The sequence below is a fragment of the Diabrotica undecimpunctata genome, chromosome 8 (assembly GCF_040954645.1).
Source record: "Diabrotica undecimpunctata isolate CICGRU chromosome 8, icDiaUnde3, whole genome shotgun sequence".
NCBI lineage: Eukaryota > Metazoa > Arthropoda > Insecta > Coleoptera > Chrysomelidae > Diabrotica > Diabrotica undecimpunctata.
This window is the reverse complement of record NC_092810.1, coordinates 59,084,154-59,106,387: the sequence shown is the minus strand read 5'-3', so window position 1 is coordinate 59,106,387 and position 22,234 is coordinate 59,084,154. Positions and strand designations below refer to the sequence as shown.

General features: G+C 32.4%; 1 protein-coding gene across 1 annotated transcript in view; it reads right to left on the bottom strand.

Moving 5' to 3' along the window:
- Positions 1-21,845, bottom strand: part of LOC140447601 (carboxylic ester hydrolase-like) — a 95,347-nt gene extending 73,502 nt beyond the window's left edge. Inside the window, exons 1-3 of the mRNA XM_072540351.1 lie at positions 21,750-21,845; positions 16,157-16,300; positions 2,350-2,478 (exon numbers count right to left, since the gene is read on the bottom strand). Of these exons, the coding sequence (XP_072396452.1) occupies positions 2,350-2,478; positions 16,157-16,300; positions 21,750-21,830 (354 nt within the window). The 5' untranslated portion in view covers positions 21,831-21,845. The remainder of the gene's footprint in view (positions 1-2,349; positions 2,479-16,156; positions 16,301-21,749) is intronic.
- Positions 21,846-22,234: the final 389 nt, after the last annotated feature.

Here is a 22,234-nt window from a genome sequence, read left to right as displayed (position 1 = left end):
ATACAAGCTAAAGTCATCAGGCACTCTGCAGTTAGCTTGAAGCCTTATAAAATATCATTTAAGGTAAATTATTTAAATATTTCAATTGCATAAAAATGAGGTTACGTGATATTTCCTTTTTCATATTAATCGCACGGATCCATCTTTTTCTTTTCTCTAATTTATATGTAATCTTTGGGAACCTATAAAAACTACACTTACTATTTTTGGTATTATTAGCACAACTAAATAGGCAACATGTACCTATTTGCACACATTTTTGATAAAATTTATGCGTAAAAAGATAGTGTCCAATTTTGTCATATTTCGCCGCTACGCACGCTGGCATCGTTTCAAGGTACCCCTATCATGGTCACGCACGGAGCGAATAAATTCAAAATAATATCAAAATTTAGACCGTAATAAATATTCGAGTTTATGAATCGACATATGTAATCAATTGTTTGTTGTTTGTTTGTTTATTTCATTATTTGTCTTTTATAATAAATATAATATTATGTCAGACCAATCAAATACACTGCTCAAAATGATCAGATCTTACTAAGAGTCGTATCAGTTTTTTTAGGAACCAGCTGTACATATAGAAAAAACAGGTGAGATTGTGAGCGAATAAACTAAATTTTTATATACAATAAGGAATTGAGAACGGCGGAAAGAGAATAGGTAATAACGCATTGTTGGGAGATAGAACAGACTATAGAAATGTCAAGGATCCATAAAGTAATCTCTAAGGTACCTCAGAGAAATATATCTCTATTTTGTAAGGATTTAGGTGTATACACTCGAAATAAAAAGTAGGTCTAAAGTAGTCTAAAAAAACTATTTAGGGTAAATTTTCCAGAGTCCAAAACTAAACCAGCATACTAAACTGGCGACCGTAACTTATAGTTATAGGGAAAGTCTTGTGACAAAAGAAGTGGTAGACCAAAATAAAATCAAATGGGCAAAACTCATTTAAGATAACTCACAGGGTCCAGATACAATTTACCCAATACAGTATGGAAATGAACTTTTATACAACAAATATGCACAACAAATATGATACTACAAGCTAGAATAGGACTGAAGTTCATACCAAGAGCATGAATGCTCAAAAGGATAACTTTTAAAGCTTCTTTCTTCTTCTTCTTCAGCCTTCATTTATCCATTGTTGGATATAGGCCTCCTCCAATTGCTTCCACGCTTTTCTATCTTTTGCAATTCTCATCCACCGCTTTCCAGCTACAGCTGTTATATCGTCTATCAATCTCTTTTTGGGTCTTCCCACGCTTCTTTTTGTTTCTCGATGTCTCCAGAATGTCACTTTCTGAGACCATCTGTTGGTGTCTTGTCATGCTACATGTGCTACCCATTGCCATCTCAATGTCTCTATTTTTTCCATGATGTCGGTTACTTTAGTTCTTCGATGTATTTCGGTGTTATGAATTTTGTCTCTGTGGCTTATATTTACCTCTCAGCCTAGAGCTATGGCCTATGTTATGGCCCTATGGCCTCGGGTTAAAGCTAAACTGGCAAAACTGGACAAAAATGCGAAGTTCCTGAGACCGATAAGTCTGATACTGTTCTAGTAAAACTGCTCGATCAGGGACAATATGCGCATGTAACAGAATTCTCTACGAAAACAGTTTTGCATTATCTCGTACAGATGGTAAAAAATAAATAAGTGTTGCTGGGTGAATTTCTCAATATAGAAGAAACATTCGACAATACCTACTCCGAAGCGCTTACAAGGCGATTCGATTCAACTAAAAGGAGTTGACGAAGCACGGATAGTCATAGACTGTACTTAGGGGAGAGAGTTAGTTTTTATGTTAAGAAATTTGGTTATAGATGGATTGATAGCTAAACTTAGCGACGATAAAATTATCTTCTGAGCTAACAATACGATCTGGAAATATTAACCTATGGCAAATTTAATCGCACAGAGATAGAATTTAATAGGCTCTGACTGTAGTTACAGAATGGATTTTAAATGTAAAAGAAAGTCTTAAATATATTAGGTTCCCAAATTAATTAGGTTAGGTTAGGTACAATAAATCAATTGGCTGCATTACGACCGGTTTAGAACTGAGGGCTTTCAAAAAAGATAGTAGAATGTTAACTTTTATAATTTCATATTTTATATTTCTAACTTAATTCCTACATTCCAAATAATTTGTAAATTTTACTATAAAAATATTGACGCCTGGCTTAAAAACGAAAGCGGTCAGTTAGAAATTAAAATTTTAAACGTCCCAAAAAGACATTTTTTGTCTTTATTTCCGTAGAGTGTTTAAATGTTATTTTCCTTTTTTTTTAAATAATAAAGGACAATTTATTTTTGATTTAAATTTATACATTTTTACTTACGTCAGGTGTATAAACGTTAATATATAAGCAATCCTCTGAACCTTGAATGGGTAATAGTCTTTGTACACATTCTGATCCATCCTTAGTTGCATCCCAAACGCCTTCCCATTTTTCATTTTTTTGAGGAGCCTAAAATCATTACAGTATTATATTATACGTTAATAAATAAAACAAAAACATTTCATTAAATTATAAACGGAGTATTTGTCATGAAGTAAAAATTATCGAGGAAGTTACAATTCACCAGCTTTTCTGTTTGGTCGTCGTAAAGAAAGCGTTCCAAAGAGTATAAAATAAAATATTGTATTATAATGTAGATGTAAACTATCTATAAATAAAAATTAATCGCCGGAATATTTGTATGGGCATTACTACAGAACGACTACACCAAATTAGATAATTCTCTAAAAATTGTACGGAGACACCTTTAAACTGTTTTTCTTTTATTTTAAATGGCAATATAACTAATAGGTTTCGCCATACTATGCCTCTTAAAGGAAGCTATGATTACCAAAATAAATAGAGCGTTATTGAAGACGTATTTTATGTCATCTTTTAATAAAAGCACCTTTATTTTGACATACACGCATGCGCAGTTGTGCATATAATATTACTCTACTTTAGTAAAATAAACGCGACCTGTATTTAAATTAAATAAGGACCAGAAAACTTTTATTTAAAGATCCCTTATTTTAACGTAACCTATCAAATTACGTAAAGGATGAAAAAGAACGTCAAATTCGCATAACTATATAGAGATTTGATCTTTGTTGTATGTTTTGTTTTATTTAATGAATATTGCTTTTAGCATTATTATTATTTTCAATTAGTAAATCTTTATGATTATTATTTTATGTTATACCGATAATATTCATAAGTATTTCTTACAACTCTATTTTTTGCGTCAACTAAACTAGTTATATCTAATGGATTTTTCGTATTGTAAGATCACTCTTAAACATGAAGTATTTTGTAGTTTATTAAAGCACGGAATAATAAACAATCAGAATGCCCACTCTGATTGAAAAACTAAGTATTATACGCGCGCGCATCTCGTTCGCGCAGATGGAATCAGCCGTGCTTTAGTCGGAACCAGTGCTGTTCAGTGACATTTTATGTACTAAATTATTAATCTCTACAAATTTAAATTACAGTTCTGTCCTAGCTTGTCACAAACTTTTCAATTCGAGTCTATGTTTCCGTTTAAAATAAAATAAAATAAAATAAAATAAAATAAAATAAAATAAAATAAAATAAAATAAAATAAAATAAAATAAAATAAAATAAAATAAAATAAAATAAAATAAAATATAATATAATAAAATAAAATAAAATAAAATAAAATAAAATAAAATAAAATAAAATAAAATAAAATAAAATAAAATAAAATAAAATAAAATAAAATAAAATAAAATAAAATAAAATAAAATAAAATAAAATAAAATAAAATAAAATAAAATAAAATAAATTGAAATAAAATAAAATAAAATAAAATAAAATAAAATAAAATAAAATAAAATAAATTGAAATAAAATAAAATAAAATAAAATAAAATAAAATAAAATAAAATAAAATAAAATAAAATAAAATAAAATAAAATAAAATAAAATAAAATAAAATAAAATAAAATAAAATAAAATAAAATAAAATAAAATAAAATAAAATAAAATAAAATAAAATAAAATAAAATAAAATAAAATAAAATAAAATAAAATAAAATAAAATAAAATAAAATAAAATAAAATAAAATAAAATAAAATAAAATAAAATAAAATATAATAAAATCAAATCTTAATTTTGGCTTGAAAATAATGATCAAGTGGACAAAATGAAGTACTTAGGAGTCTGGATTACTAAAGATCTAAATCCTAAATCAGAAATTCGATCAGGAATAAAGCAAATAAGAGCAGCCTTTTGGACGATGAGTAAATTTGATGAGTCACCAAAGACTGAAAATCCGATATCAGATGTTAAAATGTTATATCTATTCTATTCTTCTATTAAGATGTGGATTTTTAGAAGAACTTTGAAAATACCATACACCGATCATATTACGAACCAAATGGTTTTGCACAGAATAGGAAGACAGAGAAATTGTGACCACCATTAAAAGGAGAAAGATAGCATATTTGGAACACATACTTAGAAATGAGAAGTGTGAGCTGTTGCAGCTGATTATAAAGGGTCAAACCAAAGGAAAAGTGGGACCCGGTAGACAACAAATATCCTGACTCAGAAACATTCGTAACTGGACCGGGTTGAACACATAGACGCTTTTTGGAAAAGCAGTAGATAGAGACGAATTTGCAATAGTTATAGCCAACCTTCATTAGTGGTGACGGCACTAGAAGAAGAAAAAGAAATTTGAGGAATATTAACATTCCCGCAGTATACTAATTCAATTGTTTGGTCTGTCATTTGGTCTGTCTTTTGTTTTATTTTTATTTTAGTTTATTATCAAGACATACTTTTTTATATAGCTTAATATAAAGAAAATTTATAAGAGCTTAAGCTTATTACAAGCACTAATCCCATCATTTTATGTTGTGTCCTCAATTTTTCCGCTGACGTTTTTGTGAGAATTAAGGTTACTGCTCCGTATGTATTTTTTTTAAAACGTATTGGGACATTTTTGTTTTAAATACGTCTCTCATTTTTCCGAATGTACTTCAACCTAAATTTACTCTTCTGGGTAGCTAGGGTTGTCTCGCGATTATCTTACTTCGTGGCCCAAATAACCTACATATATCCTAAAAGTTATGGCACAAAATATTTATCGGTTTTTTTTATTGAAGAAATTCATTCAAGCACTAGTTATCATAAAATTATAACTCAATACTTAACCAAAATATACTATCAAATTACGTGGAGTGGCCTATTCTGTACGACCAGACGCAAATTTCTTCGAATATCTCTCATGAGGATCTGGACGGAATTTAGATCAATTTCTCTCAGTTCTTCGTAAATTCTAAGTCTTAATTGTTCTTTATCTTGGGCATCCCAGCCTTTATAATAAAACTTTCTAGACAGTAAAGTCCAAAACTGGGCGAGTCTGCGGTAAGTTTGGAGGATTGTCGTTTTTGGGAACAAAAAGAATCAAATCGGCTCTAGTTATGCTAAATGAGACCAATTGTGTCTCAAATTTCTCGGCAGAATGCAGTAGGATCTGGTTACCCATAAAAAAAGAGGAAGGTAATAAAAGAAAAATAGAGGAGGTAATTTTCATAACCCCACATGTCCACATTGTCTATTTTTTCAGGAGAGTAAAAAACCGATTCATCTACATTATTTCACCAAAACATATTTTATGTAATATAGTTATAGTTCAGTATTGGTTTATGAGCTAAGCAAACTGCTTACTTGTGTAAAAAGTGGTATAACAAATTAAAAATATAATATAAAAGTTGATAGATGTGGGGTTTGGATATGTGGTGTTTTGATCAAATCAATTTACTATAGTTTAGTATAAGATTATTTATTTTAGTGTAGGGTTGGACTCGGTATTGGACAAACTAGTAAGCAAAGTAAAAAATATGTTCTTCACAATATGAAAAATTAAATTTTACTTATTATAATAAAATAGTTACCCCTTTTCACAATATTACAGTTAATCCTCATGTTATAGTGAAACATATAGAGTAAAACCTTTAGATAATAGTCTAGATATTACAAGTGATGGGCACAGTCTTCTTCTAAACAGTCACAAACAACTTCCTCCTCTCAGGTCCATCTACATTTGGAGCAACAATAATGTTTTTGTACCAAAGAAATCTTTCAATGTCTTGCCAGTTTGCATCAAAAAGAATAGTTAACAGTTCGTTTACATTTTTCTTTTTTGCTGCGCTTACGGGATGAACTAAATGAATTTCTTCAAGAGGATTTTCCAGAATTTTTTTCGTGTCGTGTGTTGCTTTAGAAGGATGTATTTGTGTAGCTCTGGTTCAAACCGATAGAATTTATTGCCTTTAACCCATACCTGTAATTTTTTTGTCACAACTTTTTCAATGAAAATTCTTTTTGTGTTACTGATTTTAGGTAAGTGTTTTAAATAATTATTAGCAAGTGACTTTACATCCTTCAGGGACCAATCTGCTCCAAGTACCTTCACAGTTCCAACTTTTTTTCATTTCTTTAAGGTACTCTTCTTTATTAATAAGAGTAGGTTTCTTCCGCAACAATTTCTCGGCTTTTCCAGAAACCCTATCGGCTGGTAAAAAAGAATAGCCTTCACAGTTCCAACTTTTTTTCATTTCTTCAAGGTACTCTTCTTTATAAATAAGAGCAGGTTTCTTCCGCAACAATTTCTCGGCTTTTCCAGAAACCCTATCGGCTGGTAAAAAAGAATGGCCCCTGACAGGAAAATTAATAGTAATATGTGTCAAGGTGCCTTCGTGGGCTGCTAAAAAGTACATTAAAGTATGAAGCATATGATTTACATCCATCACAAAACAATCTCAGGTGGATCACATCTGTAAGGTCATCTGATTGAAGATAACTAAGAAGAGCAGAAACTAATTCGGTTGAACCGCACCCTGCTTGCTTGCTCTTCGGTACAGATATAAAAGTATGGGATGTTGTCATTTTTAATATCTGTTACACAAACATTGTAAAGACTTAATTGTCTGGCATAAAAAGCCTGTTGAATAGCCGTTCGAGGAAGTGGTTGCACCTGCTGCATGTCAAAGCAAAAAGTTTTCTCGTTTTCTTTAGTTTGTTTCATTAGGTCATAGAAAAACTTTGCCCTTTTCTTGTGTATTCTTTTTACAGTAACACAGTACTACAGTGTAGTCTGTTTTTGAGTTCCTGTAGCATTTTTAATTTTATAGTCCATTATGGAACAGTACCCACAGACGTCAGATGCCGGAGATTTGAAACCAACATTGAACTCTCCGCAGAATATTTTACGAAACATTGATAACTTTACTTGGAGTTGGGCATTTTCTGCACTAGCATTATAAATCATGTGAAGTTTTCGTATGGAAAGATCACTACTTAAATATTCTCTTTTTGATTTGTTGCAGTTGTAGTGACTTTCGGTACCTTTTAAATTTCCAATAAACTGCGAACCGCCTCCTTCTTAACCAGTGATCTTTGGCCTATTCTATCACCTCCTCTGTTGTCTTCTAGTCCTTGGTTAGTTTTTAGTTTTGATATAAGTCATCGAACTCTTTCTGATGTAAACTGAGTAAGGTGCAAAAAGAAAGATTTACACACAGTTACGCTATCCCCAGAAGTAAGAGGAAATCGGTAGGTAACGGAAGTCGATTTTGGTTTGGATTTTGCTTGTTATAAACCTAGGCCTAAGCAAGATTGTAGAGACCTCCGACGTTGAACGTTTTTTGTTATTATGAACGTCCTAACTAATTGGTCATGAAAAAGGTTTTCGGGTTTCGAATAAAGTGTCTTCCGAAATGCACCGGCATCACTAGGCCGAACTTCACAACATTTAAAAGCTTTACTTTTATGTAAGCAACCTATGAACACACAACCACCAGCAGAGCAGCAGAACTTCACAACATTTAAAAGCTTTACTTTTACGTAAGCAACCTATGAACACACAACCACCAGCAGAAGCAGCGTATCTCTTTTCCTTAAGGAGTTGACGCTTTGTAACTGTCTTTTGTCTTTTTCGTGATCCAGAACTTATTCTTCCAACTAATACTAATTCACTATCTAAATTACCTTCATTTAAACTCATAATTTCACTCAATTAAGCATAAACCAACATTAAATTTTTAATTTAAATTTAAGTCACGTGATTGGAATGCTTACTCCTCTATGGCTGAATAGAAAATGTGGGGTTCTGCTATACCCGTCATACATCAGATGTGGGGTTTTGCCTTAAACACCTACTTTTAAATTAATATTACAACTGAAAATGTGGGTTTTTGATTGGCAATAAACATGACAGCAATGCATTTTAAAATGACGAATTAGGAATATCACTTATTTAAAAAAAATATTTTTTGACATGTGGGGTTATGAAAATTACCTCCTTAATACCACTATTAGTAAGTCAGTAATCAATAATATACAAACCATTGAAAACAAACATCTACTTCCATAATCGGAGACAGGCAACAATAAATGGAAAACTAACACAGTGTATACCAGTACACAGCGGAGTCAGACAGTGTGACTCATTAAGTCCATCTTCTCTTTAATATAATAATGGACGAAATAATACAAGCAGTACGTAAAGATCATGGCTACAGAATGGGGAACAAAGATCTCCAAATATTATGTTATGCAGACGACGCCGCATTAATCGCCGAGACAGAAAACGAACTCCAAAGATTAACACATATCTTCAATACAACAGCCAAACAATACAAAATGATAATATCAGCAGAAAAAACCAAATGTATGACAACATTTAAATACCCAGTACGATGTAAAATCGAAATTGATGGGAAAATTATAAAGCAGAAGCAATCCCCATATCTGGGAATAGATATCACTAGTTACCAAGATGTTGAAGAAGAAGTACGACAACAAAGCTTAAAAGCAAGTAAACCGGTGGGATCTATTAGTGACACAATCTGGAAGAACAAACACCTAAGACAAAACACAAAAACAAGAATCTATAGAGCAGCAATTAGACCTATATTAACATACACGGCAAAGACAAGAACTGACACATCTAAAACGAGACGACTACTAGAAACAAAAGAGATGAAAGAGAAGAGAAGAAACAAAAGAGATGAAAATACTTCGACGAATATCAAGGAGAAGTCTGTTGGATAGGGAGAGAAGCTAAAACATAAGAAGAGCATGCAATATAGAAGACATAAATGGATGGGTGACAAAACGGAAACAGGAGTGGAACGAAAACGTCACCAAATGGACGAAGAAGTATTGGCAGATCAAGAAAAAGAAAGGAAGAAAAAGAAGGAAACAAAAGATATATGGTGTTGTCGAAGCCAGTGTTGGGTATCTCTTGAATAATAGCATGATGCTAGGTCCGGTCAAAATAAAATATCGTCATTAGCATGCAGTTTGTGTTATCAAAGTTATCAATATGGGTCTGACTATTGAAAGCTTTACCCCTTACTCATTTAACAAAAGGTCGGTATACACTTCCGTTTCTGCAAGATTCATACCATATAATTATTTTATCTGCAAATTTAGCTTTATGTTTGTATCTACCATTATCAGGACTTTCTTCTACGTTTCGTACGTATAAAATCCATAGTTTCCCTTCATTTCAAAACTATTCAAAGGGAAATACTTTTCTTCACCTGAAATAATAATTTTTTTATTGGCAAAGTGTCCCAAAGCTATTGACGACGGCCTCTTGTTATACGAAGGAGTTGCGCTTGAGAATATTTGGGGCACTTACGTCGCTTATCTTACCCTTAGATCTCTATTGAGGAGTCTGTCTCCTCGTTGACCTTTTTTAAGTCATTTTTCAACCTAGTTTTTAGCTCGTCTCACCAATCTCTCTGCCCTCTTTGCAATAAATAAAGTGGTCTTCCACTTTTAGGGAGATTTAGACAAGGTATTTCCTTCTCGCACTCCGCCATTGTTTTATAAATGGTTCTGCGTGAAATGTTTTCATTCTGGAATATTTGACGAATTTCAGCTTTGGGTACTTGCCCAACCAACTTGTAGATACTTTTTCGTATGTGTAATTTATACGATATCTTAAAGCAAAAACTTCAAAATAAATAAATCTTAACTATCAGTAAACAAAGTAAACAAACTTCTGTTTCTAAAGGCTTGATACTATTATTGAAACTTGATATTATTTTTTTTTTGTTAATATTAAAGCCGATGAATTTTGTGCCAAAACTTTTAAGACATACGTTACTTACAATTTTGTTTCTCTAGTTTTATGAGTATACAGTGTGATCAACTTTTGTGACAAACTCTGTTATATCTGTTTAAAGAATTAAAGATTATCTTGTTTAAAGAAATATTCACAGAAAAAGGAGGCAGCTGTAAGCTTCATATTTTAAAACTAGTTACAAATATACAGGGTCTTCCATAACACTGTACCGCATTAAACATATGTTTTTAAATAAATCACCCTGTATTTTGAATTTAATATTGTTACCAAAGTTCCGTAAGATTTATCCCACGTAGAAAAAGTCCCTTGACGAAACAGAAGAAGTAGTTCGAGAACATTCAAGATAACATCGAAAATTCATCAAATGTTTAGTGAAGTTTAGAATGTTTGGATGTTTTTGTCAGTTTAGGACAGTTGTAAATGAGATTTTGAAGTTTATAGTTGTCATTGTATTAAAGTACCTATTGTAAACAATTTGGTGTTCAATAAAGTTATTTTTAAAAAGTGTAGGTGACAGCGCTGGGATCAAAGGAATATTTAGTATTTGTTAATCGTAAATACAACATCTAATAATTTTGATGGCAAAATGGATATGTACGGACCCCCCGCATGATGTTTAAAAATAGAAGCAGAGAAGCAGCTTAGACAAAAAAAGAAGAAGCGTAGGCAAAAAGAGAAAACCTTTAGAGAAGAAGAGGAAGAAAAAAGTTGGCAAGAAGAGTAAGAGTAAAAGGAGAAGCGTAGGGAGGAGAAGGAGGAGAAGAGTATACAAGAGGAAGAGAGGCGTAGAAAAGTAGAGGTAGAATTCATGAATGGTTAAAATTCATGAAAATTTTCAGTTAGAGGTAACTCAACTCACTATTAGAATAGATAAATTAAAAGACCAACAGAGTGATTTAGAAAATAAAATAGTAGATCAACAAAATAATTTAAAAACCAATTTAGGAAATAAATTAAAACAATATCAAAACGATTTAAAATAACAACAAAACTATTTAGAAAATAAAATAGAACAACAGCAAATCAACTTAAAATCTAATGTAGAAAGACAAATAGTTAGAAATAGTCGTCTTTAGTATGTTGGAGCCAAGTTAGAAAAAGAGCAAGGAGTTTGAAACGTTCTAATCTTTGGATTCCTTTCCTCAGGTAGCTGTAGTTTCCTCATTGGTTATTGTTAGTTGTTGCCCTAGAAACCATCAGGGCCTTCTAACTCTAAAGCCAAAATAGGTCGCATTGCTCGTATACTGATCCGTGATCCTCATGCTCCTTTTCTAACTTGGCTGCGCCGTACTGAAGACGACGAATGGTCAGAAAGTTGCCTTCCATCGATATACCTATTTTGTTTTTTGTTTTCCTGTTTTGCGAGATATGCCACTACATTTACTGTTTTACATTATATATATATATATATATATATATATATATATATATATATATATATATATATATATTAAATGAAACCTACTATTGTGTAATACATTCTCATAGACGGCTAATGTCAAAATTTTATCCGAAACGGACTTGTAGTTTTGTTTTGACCGCGTGTGAAAGCGGACGCGTCCGCGGATTTTAGAAAACGGAAAAAGCAGCAAAAACGACTCCATTTTGAGGAGAAAAAGTGCTTTTCTACCATGACAATACACCGGCTCATACCTTCTTCATCTCTATGGCAAAATTTGAATTGGGCTACGAACTGTTCGTAGAAACTGATCCACCGTATTGTAGAAATTTGGCCCCGTGCAACTGCTTTTTGTTTCCAAATTTGAAAAAGGCACTTGCCGGGCAGAAATTTAACTCGAATGGTGAGGACATCGCTAACACAGAAGCCTACTTTGCAGACCTCGAGAAAACGTATTTTTCAGACAGGGGTCAGAAGTTTAAAGCATCCCTTGGTAAGTGTATCCACGTAAGAGGAGACTGAGTTGAGAAATAAATCGCAATTTTTCAAACATTTACGTTTTTCTTTTGTAGGCTTAAGTACTTATCGGACCAACCACTGTTTTATTAACCCTTTCGCTACTAGTGTACACAATCGTGTACATGGATTTCAAACCTTAAGAAATAAGAGAACTTCTATATGTATTCCGCAAAAACCATTTGTACGTGATCAGGTACACTTCTTTTAATATAATTTGAAGCCACTGGCTCCATCTATAAAAAATAGGTTTAAATAATCATTACCAACCAACATGGCGACCAACAGAAGTTGTGGATCAGGTGAGTATCTTTCATTTATATATTTTTTATTTTTATACAGTTACGTTGTTGCTGTTTTATTACATGGTTTTATGGATGCTTACGGAATATTTCTTGATAGTAATCTCATCGTTATGTGGTAAAGGTTTTTGAAAAAAACTGTATAAAACATTATGTACACGATCGTGTACAATTGTACTGGAAGGTAAATTTCAGTTAGTTGTTTGTGTACACAATCGTGCACAATTGTATTCAGAGGCTATTTTGGATTCGAATCAAATGTGTGTTGATTACAGGCAAAAGTTAAAACAAAATTTATCTTTGTAGGCTTAAGAAACTCAAAAGTATCGATTTTTATGCGAGACGTGAGAGTTGACAAATATGTGAAAAATTTGATGCAGAAATTAGACAACGGGGACTTTTCGGATCTCTCCGATTTGTCCGAAGGTGAAGCTGATGATGAAGATCTATTAGAAGAAGCAGAAAATGTAGAAAGCCACATTGAAGACATAGTTGCTGCAATGGATCCACAAGATGATAATAAAAAAGATGAGCTTCGAGAAGATGAAATATTCGACGACGTAGGTGTAATAGAAGATACTATCAACAGTAATGATGAAAATACTTTTGCGTATTTAACGACTAAAAACCAAATTCAATGGACAGAAAGACAAACTGCCCCACTAGCAATGCAAAATTGGACCAAACCTCAAGATGAACATAACGATAAAGAAGTTAAGTTGCCTATTGAATATTTCTCAAGATATATTCCGGCAGCTTTATTCGAAAATGTTGCAGAGAAAACAAATCTGTATGCCCAGCAATGTAACGATTTTAATTTTGCACACACGAATTCAAAAGAATTTGAGATCCTTATAGGTTTACACATCATAATTGGATGTTTGAAACTGTAAGTAACTGTAACTGTACATAGTAAATAACTTAGAAAAAGATCCAGATTATACAGATGTTTTTTATAAAGTTCGACCAATTTTTGATGCCGTTTTGAAAAGATGCCGACAATTAGAACATGAGGAGAAGTTATGTGTCGACGAACAGATATGTCCCTTCAAGGGAAAATTATCGGTGAAACAATATATAAAAAGTAAGCCTAATCCATGTTTAATAAAACTGTTTCTACTGTGTGGAGACTGAAATATGATTTTATTTTATATCAGGGAAAAAAGGCCGAAATTGACCAAACTTTACAAAACAAATTTGGAGATGGTGCTGCAGTTGTAATTTATGTTAGTAGAAGAATTCAAACACTTTATACACAATTATACTTTGACAACTTTTTTTTGTGCTATGCGTTATTGCAGTATCTAAAACAGAATAATATTTATGGTGCCGGAACTGCCAGACTGAATAGATTTGGAAAACCACCTTTTCTCAGTGAAAAAGAATTTTTTAAGAAACCCAGGGGTTACATGGAGCAGCTCTGTAGTAAAGACGGTGACGTTATTTTAGTCAAATGGTTTGATAATAGAATAGTCAACATGGCATCTAACTTTGTTGGTATTGGAGATAAAAATATCGTTAAAAGATGGGACAAAATAAATTAAAAGATTTGTAGATGTTGAAAGACCAGAGGTAATAAAGCGTTATAATTCTTCTATGGGCGGTGTAGATAAAATGGATTTTTTATTAGTCTTATATCGCATATTTATCAGATCGAAGAAATGGACCCTTCGTCTTTTCTTCCACGCAATAGATATGGCAATCTGCAACAGTTGGTTGGAGTACAAAGAAGACTTATTTTGTTTTACAGACTAGGTGGACAGCAAGAAAATTCTCGATCTTTTACATTTTCGAATGGATGTTGAAAATTCCTTGGTACTTGCAAGTACAATGTGTGGTAAAGACATGAAAAGGGGTCGACCAAGTTTACAAGTTTACATGAACCAAGAAATTTACACCTGCTTTATTGATTTCGAAAAGGCCTTTGACAAAGTACAACATGAACCACTAAGACAAATTCTAATAAAGAAAAATATAGACAGTCGAGATATTCGAATTATATGCAACCTATATTGGAATCAAACAGCAAATGTGAAGGTTGAGGGTAGGCTAACAGAAGAAATTCAAATCCGTCGAGGAGTCCGGCAGGGATGCATCTTGTCGCCACTTTTATTTAATCTGTATAGTGCAGCTATTTGTGAACAAGCACTCGAGGAAGAAGATCTTGGTCTGATAATAAATGGTGAGACGATCAACAATATAAGGTATGCTGACGATACGGTTCTCCTAACGGGAACGCTAGTAGAACTACAACATCTCGTTCAAAGTCTCAATATATACTGTAACAGTTACGGCTTGAAAATTAATTTGAAAAAAAACTAAATTTATGGTAATCACGAAATCAAAGAACATCAGAGCTAATCTTGTAATAGACAATACAACGATTGAGCGTGTGTCCTGTTATAAATATCTAGGTGCTTGGATCACAGACGATACTGATCAAACAAAAGAGATTAGATGTAGAATAGAAATCGCTAGATCAGTCTTTAATAGAATGCGCAAACTCTTTTGCAATCGTGATATCAATATAAAGTGACGAATACGAATGCTGCGGTGTTATGTCTTTTCTACCCTGTTGTATGGAGTAGAGGCTTGGACACTAAAACAGTTGACCACAAAAAACATCGAAGCTTTCGAGATGTGGTGCTATAGGCGCATTCTCAGAATATCATGGATGGACCGCGTCACTAACACGCAAGTACTCCAAACTTTAGACAAAAGATGCGAAATTCTAAATGAGATAAAAACTGGAAAGATGGAATACTTGGGGCACATTGTGAGAGGTGAAAAGTACGAACTTTTAAGAAATATCATGCAGGGCAAAATTAAGGACAAAAGAAGTGTGGGAAGAAGAAAAATATCATGGCTTCGTAATCTACGTGAATGGTTCGGGTGTAGTTCGATTGAACTTTTTAGGCGCGCTGCTAACAAAGTCGCAGTGGCCATGATGATTTCCAATCTCCGCTAGGAGTGGCACGAGAAGAAGAAGAAGAAGTTTACAAGACGTAACTTTAGAAACAAATTCAAATAACACTAAAAGGTGTAGATTTGAAACTCGTCCCATTGACACGGTTCAATTAGATAATGTAGATCATTTGTCCATTCACAGTAGTGAGAAAGGGATTGGGCGCTGCAAACAAAACACTGTAAAGGGCGTTCACATTTCTGGTGCCGCAAGTGTAAAGTTTATTTGTGTCTAGGAAAGGAGAGGAACTGCTTTTTGACCTTCCACTCGAAATGACTTTGTATTTGTGTTAGATTTTTTTGCGATTCATAAATTTTCATGTATTTTAATCTTAGATATAAGCTAAATAAAACAAATAATTATTACTTGTTTCGGTTTATTTTTAAAGCTTTTATATAAAAAATACACATTTTTACCATTTAGCCCAACTACTGTTTGGTACTAATGTACACAAACGTGTACAACAAAATTTTTACATCTGGTGGGGGTTTTTTTTGTTTTTTTGTTTAATCCTATTTATTTATACGTATTTAACTAAAATTCCACCAAAAAAATTTTTTCTCTGTCTAATAATATATTAATAATTGTCTATAATTGTCTAATAATAATAATGTCTAATAATAATTTCAGTAGCGAAAGGGTTAACACAACTAGTTATATTGTTTTTAAAATATTATTATTATAAATTTCATATATTATTGGACTTTAGTTTAATTTTTGTCTTTAGAATCAATGTCAAATATGATTAGGCGAATAAAACCATGGATTTCGCAGTCAATATCCCAATCACACACACATAAACTGATAAACGTGATGTTAATTGGTAAAGTTACCTCAAATCTCAGATCTCCAAGAGGTGGTTTGGCATATGGAATTCCTAAAAAGGCGTAATAAGGTGTTCCTTTACCCCGTGTAGTTCCTTGGGTTCCTTTAACATAACCGTCTTCAATTTTCAACTTTGTGTAAGTTTTCTTTAACTAAAAATAAAAGCAAAAATGTAAAGCAAATGCAAATATTCAGATGTTTTCAATTCCTACTTGGTTTAATGAGTGCGAATTCATTATAATGTACTTGCCAATGATAACGACAAGCTGACCTTTATTAAATACCGGTACTTTCCACTATGATCGAAAATAGTTGAAGTGATATTTCCAGTACTACTTCTGACATCAGGAGTGGTACCAAATTGGTAATTAGCATAATGAAGGCAGTAGGGTAGGTCAATTCTCTAGTAGGACAGTTGTATTCTCCACTTTTTGAAATTTTACACAAACGTAAAAAAATAGCTGATACGTAAGAAAGCATTATCTTCTTCTTCTTCTTCTTCGTCTAGCCATTCACGTCCACATCTGAACATAAGCCTCTTCAAGTCTTCCTTTCCATTGTTTTTTTCATTTCAACTTAATTGATTTTTGCACCACATCGGTGACTTTGGTTTTCTGTCTTATCCATGTGTTTGTTTTCTTGTCCTTAAGTGATATACCTAGCATTGCTCTTTCCATCGCGTGTTGAGTGACTCTAAGTATATTCATATTCTTTTTTGTGATTGTCCATGTTTGTGCCGCATAAGTTAATATTGGAATAATAAACATTACCTATGTGGTATTATATATTATGATAGGAAATATATTTGAACATTCTTAAATTTCGTTATATACTTTCGGATACTTTTTGGAGCTTTATATACATAAAAAATCTCGTTTAAACAGGAATGTAAAAAATTGGAGAAATTGAGTAAGTAATCATGTAAATAAATATTAAGAAAAAATAAATTACAAATAATTTAACCACTTACTGAATACCTTTATTTATTTAAAAATGACGTCGTTTATAAAAGATGTCCAGTAAGTGTTTGATCTTCCTTTCACCATTTACATTAACCTCCCGTGTTCCCATACTTTCTTTAGCAGCGGTTATTATGTTCTCTTTTATTGTTTCCCATCTTTGATCTACTTCATTTTCTTCTAATAAGCCGTTTTCTTCAAATATTTCTTTTAATCGTCTTTAATATAGTGATCGAGTTGTTTCGTCTTCTGAGGCCTCGATATTTATTTTTACCATTTATTTTGGGAGTAATTATTTCTGTAGTGGTATTTTTATTAAGATTTTTTCTAAAACCATAATGTGGTCTGATCCTACATTAGGTGATGTTAACGTTCTAATATCTAATACATGTATTTGCTTGCTCGTTATTATATATAATCTATAGTTTATTTATATGCTTGGGTCTTGGGTGTTTGTAAACGTATATTTGTGTTGTGGTTTATGTGGAAAGAATGTGTTATTTATTCTCAAGGTGTTCTGGGTGCAAAATTAATTAGTGCTTCTCCATTTCGTTGAAACGTTGTTTTATTTCTTCTAATACTTTGTTCCCTATTCTTGTATTTAAGTCGCCTAATATTATGACTTTTTTATGTATATTAACTATATTGAACTGATTTTGTAATGTATTGTAGAAAGTGTTGGTTTCTTTTTCGGTCTTCCTTATAACTGGAGCATATACTGATACTAAATGCATTTTACTATTATCCATTTTAAGTGTTCTTTTGTGTATTCTGTGGTTAATATTATTGTACAGCATCTATACTTTTTTTCAAATTTCTCGTGGATGCGTATCCCAACTCCTAAGCTTTCATATTCTTTTTTTTTTCTTTCCTGCTGTATACCAATATGTAATTTGGATATTATACAGTTCCTTTAGCTTTTTCTCTTGTCTCTGAAATTCCGCAAATATCGATTTTGAAGGTATTCAGTTCCATAATTATTTCTTCTTCTCTGCCTGTCCATGATTTGATATTCTAACATGCTATCCTTAACATATCCTTTTTCGTTGTCCTTTTTCTCGCCGTTTTCATCGTTATTTGGTTCTGTCATGTTTCCGAGCCTTGTTGATTGTTTCTTTGAGCACTGATCCTTTTTTAAGATGGGTAGGTTGCTAACTTTGCCTATCAATTCTCCACTTTTTTCCGTTCTTGGAACCGGCTGTGATAACTACCAAGCTACTCGATGCACCCGATAGTCATCCCAGGTAGTGAATTTGGAGTTCAGTGAATCTGGGAGTACCAAAGACTGCAGTACATAGGGCTGTGGAGGACTGGAATAGAGAAGGTCATGAGCGATATTGGGAGAGAATTCTAAAATAAACACATGAAAACAGCTTAATTGTTGGATCGTATACAAAAAAAACAGAAGAACTGCTCCATATGGGCAGAAACAAACTGAGAACAGTAACAGGATTGCTGATCGGGTATGTACCAGTAAGAAAATTTCTAAATAAAGTAGGCATCTGCAATGGAAACCCTAACTGCAGTATCTGTGATATGAAACCAAAACGGTAAAATATATATTATGCGATTGTGAGGCGCTAGACCGCAAAAGACGAAAACTATATGGACAACTAAGAGGAGACCCTAGTATATTTAGGACATCATCATCATCATGCAATCTCTTCTGTCCACTGCTGGACTTAGGTCTCTCCCATTTTTCGACACTCTTTACGGTTCTGTGCGTCTTGTTGCCATTTCTTGGATATTCGTTTAATGTCGTCCATCCAGCGTGTTGGTGGTCATCCTCTGCTGCGTTTGTCTGCTCGTGGACGCCAGCCAATTAGTTTTCTGGTCCATCTTGAGTGTTTTAGTCTCGCTATGTGACCTCCCCAATTCCATTTCAGCTTGGCTATACGTTCGACGACATAAGTGATACCTGTTCTTTTCCTTAGGTCTTGGTTCCTTATTTTGTCTTTTTTTGTCAAGCCGGGAATCGATCTTTCCATGCGTCTTTGTACCACTCGCATTTTAAGTGCTGTTGTTTTTAAAAAAGTGAGAGTTTCTGCTCCGTATGTCATAATAGGAAGAAAGCATTGGTCAAATATCTTCCGTTTCATAGCTATCGGAATGTTGCTCCCAAAGATGTCTCTTAGTGAACCATATGCCGCACAAGCGTTATTCGTCCTTGAAATTCACAGGTCTGATTATCCTTGCTTATTCTGATTTCATGACCGAGATATATGTACTTTTCTATCAATTCTACTACGTGATATTGGATGGTTAGGGGTTCGCTGAGAACCAAATTTGTCATAAATTTTGTCTTACTGATGTTCACTTTTAGACCTATTGTTGAAGATACGTTTTCTAATTCTTGTAGCATTTGGTGTGCTTTACGCAGATCTTTGGTAATAAATACTATATCGCCAGCAAAACGCAGACGATTGAGCATTTCTCCATCTATTTTTATTCCTCCATTTTCCCACTTTAGTATTTTAGGCGTATTCGAGGACCGTTATAAATAATTTAGGTGAGAGAGTGTCGCCCTGTCTTACACCTCGCTATATATGAATTTATCTGGTGGTATCATGTAGTTTTACACGCATTGTGGGGTTTTGGTATAATGTTTGTACTACCTTTGTAAACCGGTAGTTTATTCTACTATTGTTTAGAGCAGTTATAACGCTGTCTAATTCCACGGTATCGAAGGCTTTGTGAAAGTCTACGAAGATAAGTACCAGTGATCTGTTATATTCTATCCATTTTTCTATTAAGGTTTTTACTGTTCGTAGGTGATCGTTTGTGCCGAATTTTGAGCGGAAGCCAGTTTGTTCTCGGGGCTGGTAGAATTCCAACGTTTTTTCTAGTCTTATCGTAATTATTCGAGTAAACATTTTACAGATGTGGTTAAATGAGCTGATTGGTCTATAGTTTTCTAGGTGCGCCTTGTCTCCTTTCTTGTGTAGTAAAATTGTTACTGCATTGTTCCATGTTTCTATGCAACAATCTGTTAGACAAAGGTTTAACAACATTTTTATTTGGTTGATACTGGCACGTTCGCCCATCTTTATAGCTTCTATTACGACTCCATCTTCTCCTGGTGCTTTGTTGTTTTTCATCTTTTTCATTGCGTCTTGGATTTCGCTTAGTTTGATCTCTGAATCCTGGTTGATGATTTTGCGTGATGAGGCGTCTTTTAAGTTCGTTTGGTCTTCTCTTTGACTTGTGTATAGTTCTTCTCTATTTGATATAGGGGCTCCTTCTTTGTTCTTTAGTTTGTGCATTTCACATTTTCCACTGTTTAGCCGTCTTCTCAGGACTTTCAGACTTTCATTCTCTTCTATAGTTCGGTGGACATTTTCATTTTTAATTCTTAAATCTGTCCTTATAGCTTTTGATACTTCTTTATTTATATTTCGTACTTTTTCTTCGTCAATGCTTTCGTTTCCTTTGATTTCTGTTCTAGTTTCCATTAGTTGCTTTGTTCCAATGGTTATTTTTTCGTCTTGGCATCTTTTAGGGCAGCATTTTACTCAAGCCTCTCTAATAGGTTCTACAATATTTTCATTTAGGGTATTTATATTATTTATGCATTCATTTTGTTGTAGGATTTTATTGATATTGTCTTGGTATCCATTTAAATTCGTTGGGTCGTTCCATATCGGGTTGGCTTTCTTCCTTTGGATCTTTCTGTTATTAAGTCTAATTTTAGTTTGGCTCTTACCATTCTATGATCGCTGCCTGTGGTAAAGCTATTAAGGACTGTGACATCGTTGAATATATGTTTTTTGTCACTGATTATGTATTAAATATTATATATATATATAATATGATTATGTACTATCTCGTTTCTGATATTGCCATCTGGGCTTTTCCGCATCCATCTTCTGTGGTCTTTTTTAAAGAAGAAATTATTCATGTGGTATAGATTTTATTGTAATAGAAATTCTAGTAGTGTTTGTCCACGCTCGTTTCTGCCAAAATTCTACAGGGTACGAAAAATTCTATGGGTACTGGGTGTTGGAAACAACAATGGGCAGCAAACACAATAAGATTCCGCTTCAATGATAACGAAGATATTTTGGATTAGACACGGCCAAAAAGAAATATTTTTTTACCATGTATCGAAATAAAAAGATTACTGTCCAAGCTGTTATATAAACATGTTTGCCGAAATTTAGTATAAACTGGCAAACATGTATCTAATAATAGACATGCTATGCATTTCTGTCCCATTATTTCTAACACACTAATGTTGAAAATACAAAGTCACAAGTTAAGATGTATACTTAAATAATAATTATCTCTAAGAAATATTAATAATAAAAATTACAAAAATTATAGGTATATATATATATATATATATATATATATATATATATATATATATATTATATATATATATACTTTTAATATAAATAGTAATAATAAAGTTGAATTTAAATTATTCTTGTATATGAATTCCTAACTTTCTTAATACTAATCGCTAGTGCAAAATAATATTTTAGTAAAATAATTAATATTTTGCTAAGAAATTACGCTTTTTTGTTTTTCTACGTATAGTTCCGAGTAATAAAACCTTTTTTACTTTTACTTAACGTAGAAAAATATTGAGCGCTATTAAATTATTTTTTAGTTCTAATAAAAGTTTCGGTAAACTTACATTTTCACTATTATCTTGATTTAAAACTTTTCCAAAAAGATATAATGAAAGTACACAAAAAAAGTTCACTTTTAACTTCATTTTGAAACAAATAGCGTAGTGAGTCTCGTAGTAATTTCTATATATTTACTTGAGGGTATGTAAAATATTTCTCAACAGAATATTTTTATTATACATAGTGGCTCAAAATAAAAACAAAACATGTTTGAAGCTGGCATAAAAATACAATAAAAATATAATTTTTTATAATAAAGAAATATTTTTACAATATTTCCAAAACTAATTTAAAAATATATGGTTCGTTAAGAGAATGTTTAAAACAATAGATATGTGTATATTGCAATAAAAAAAATATAAAACACAATAAATTTCCTAATAGTTAACTTAATAATTAAGAAAATGTGTAAGTGAATAAAAACAGTTTTCCACCAGCAACGTTTGTTAAAAACTAAAAACCAAACACTTTTCAATTTTTATATATTATT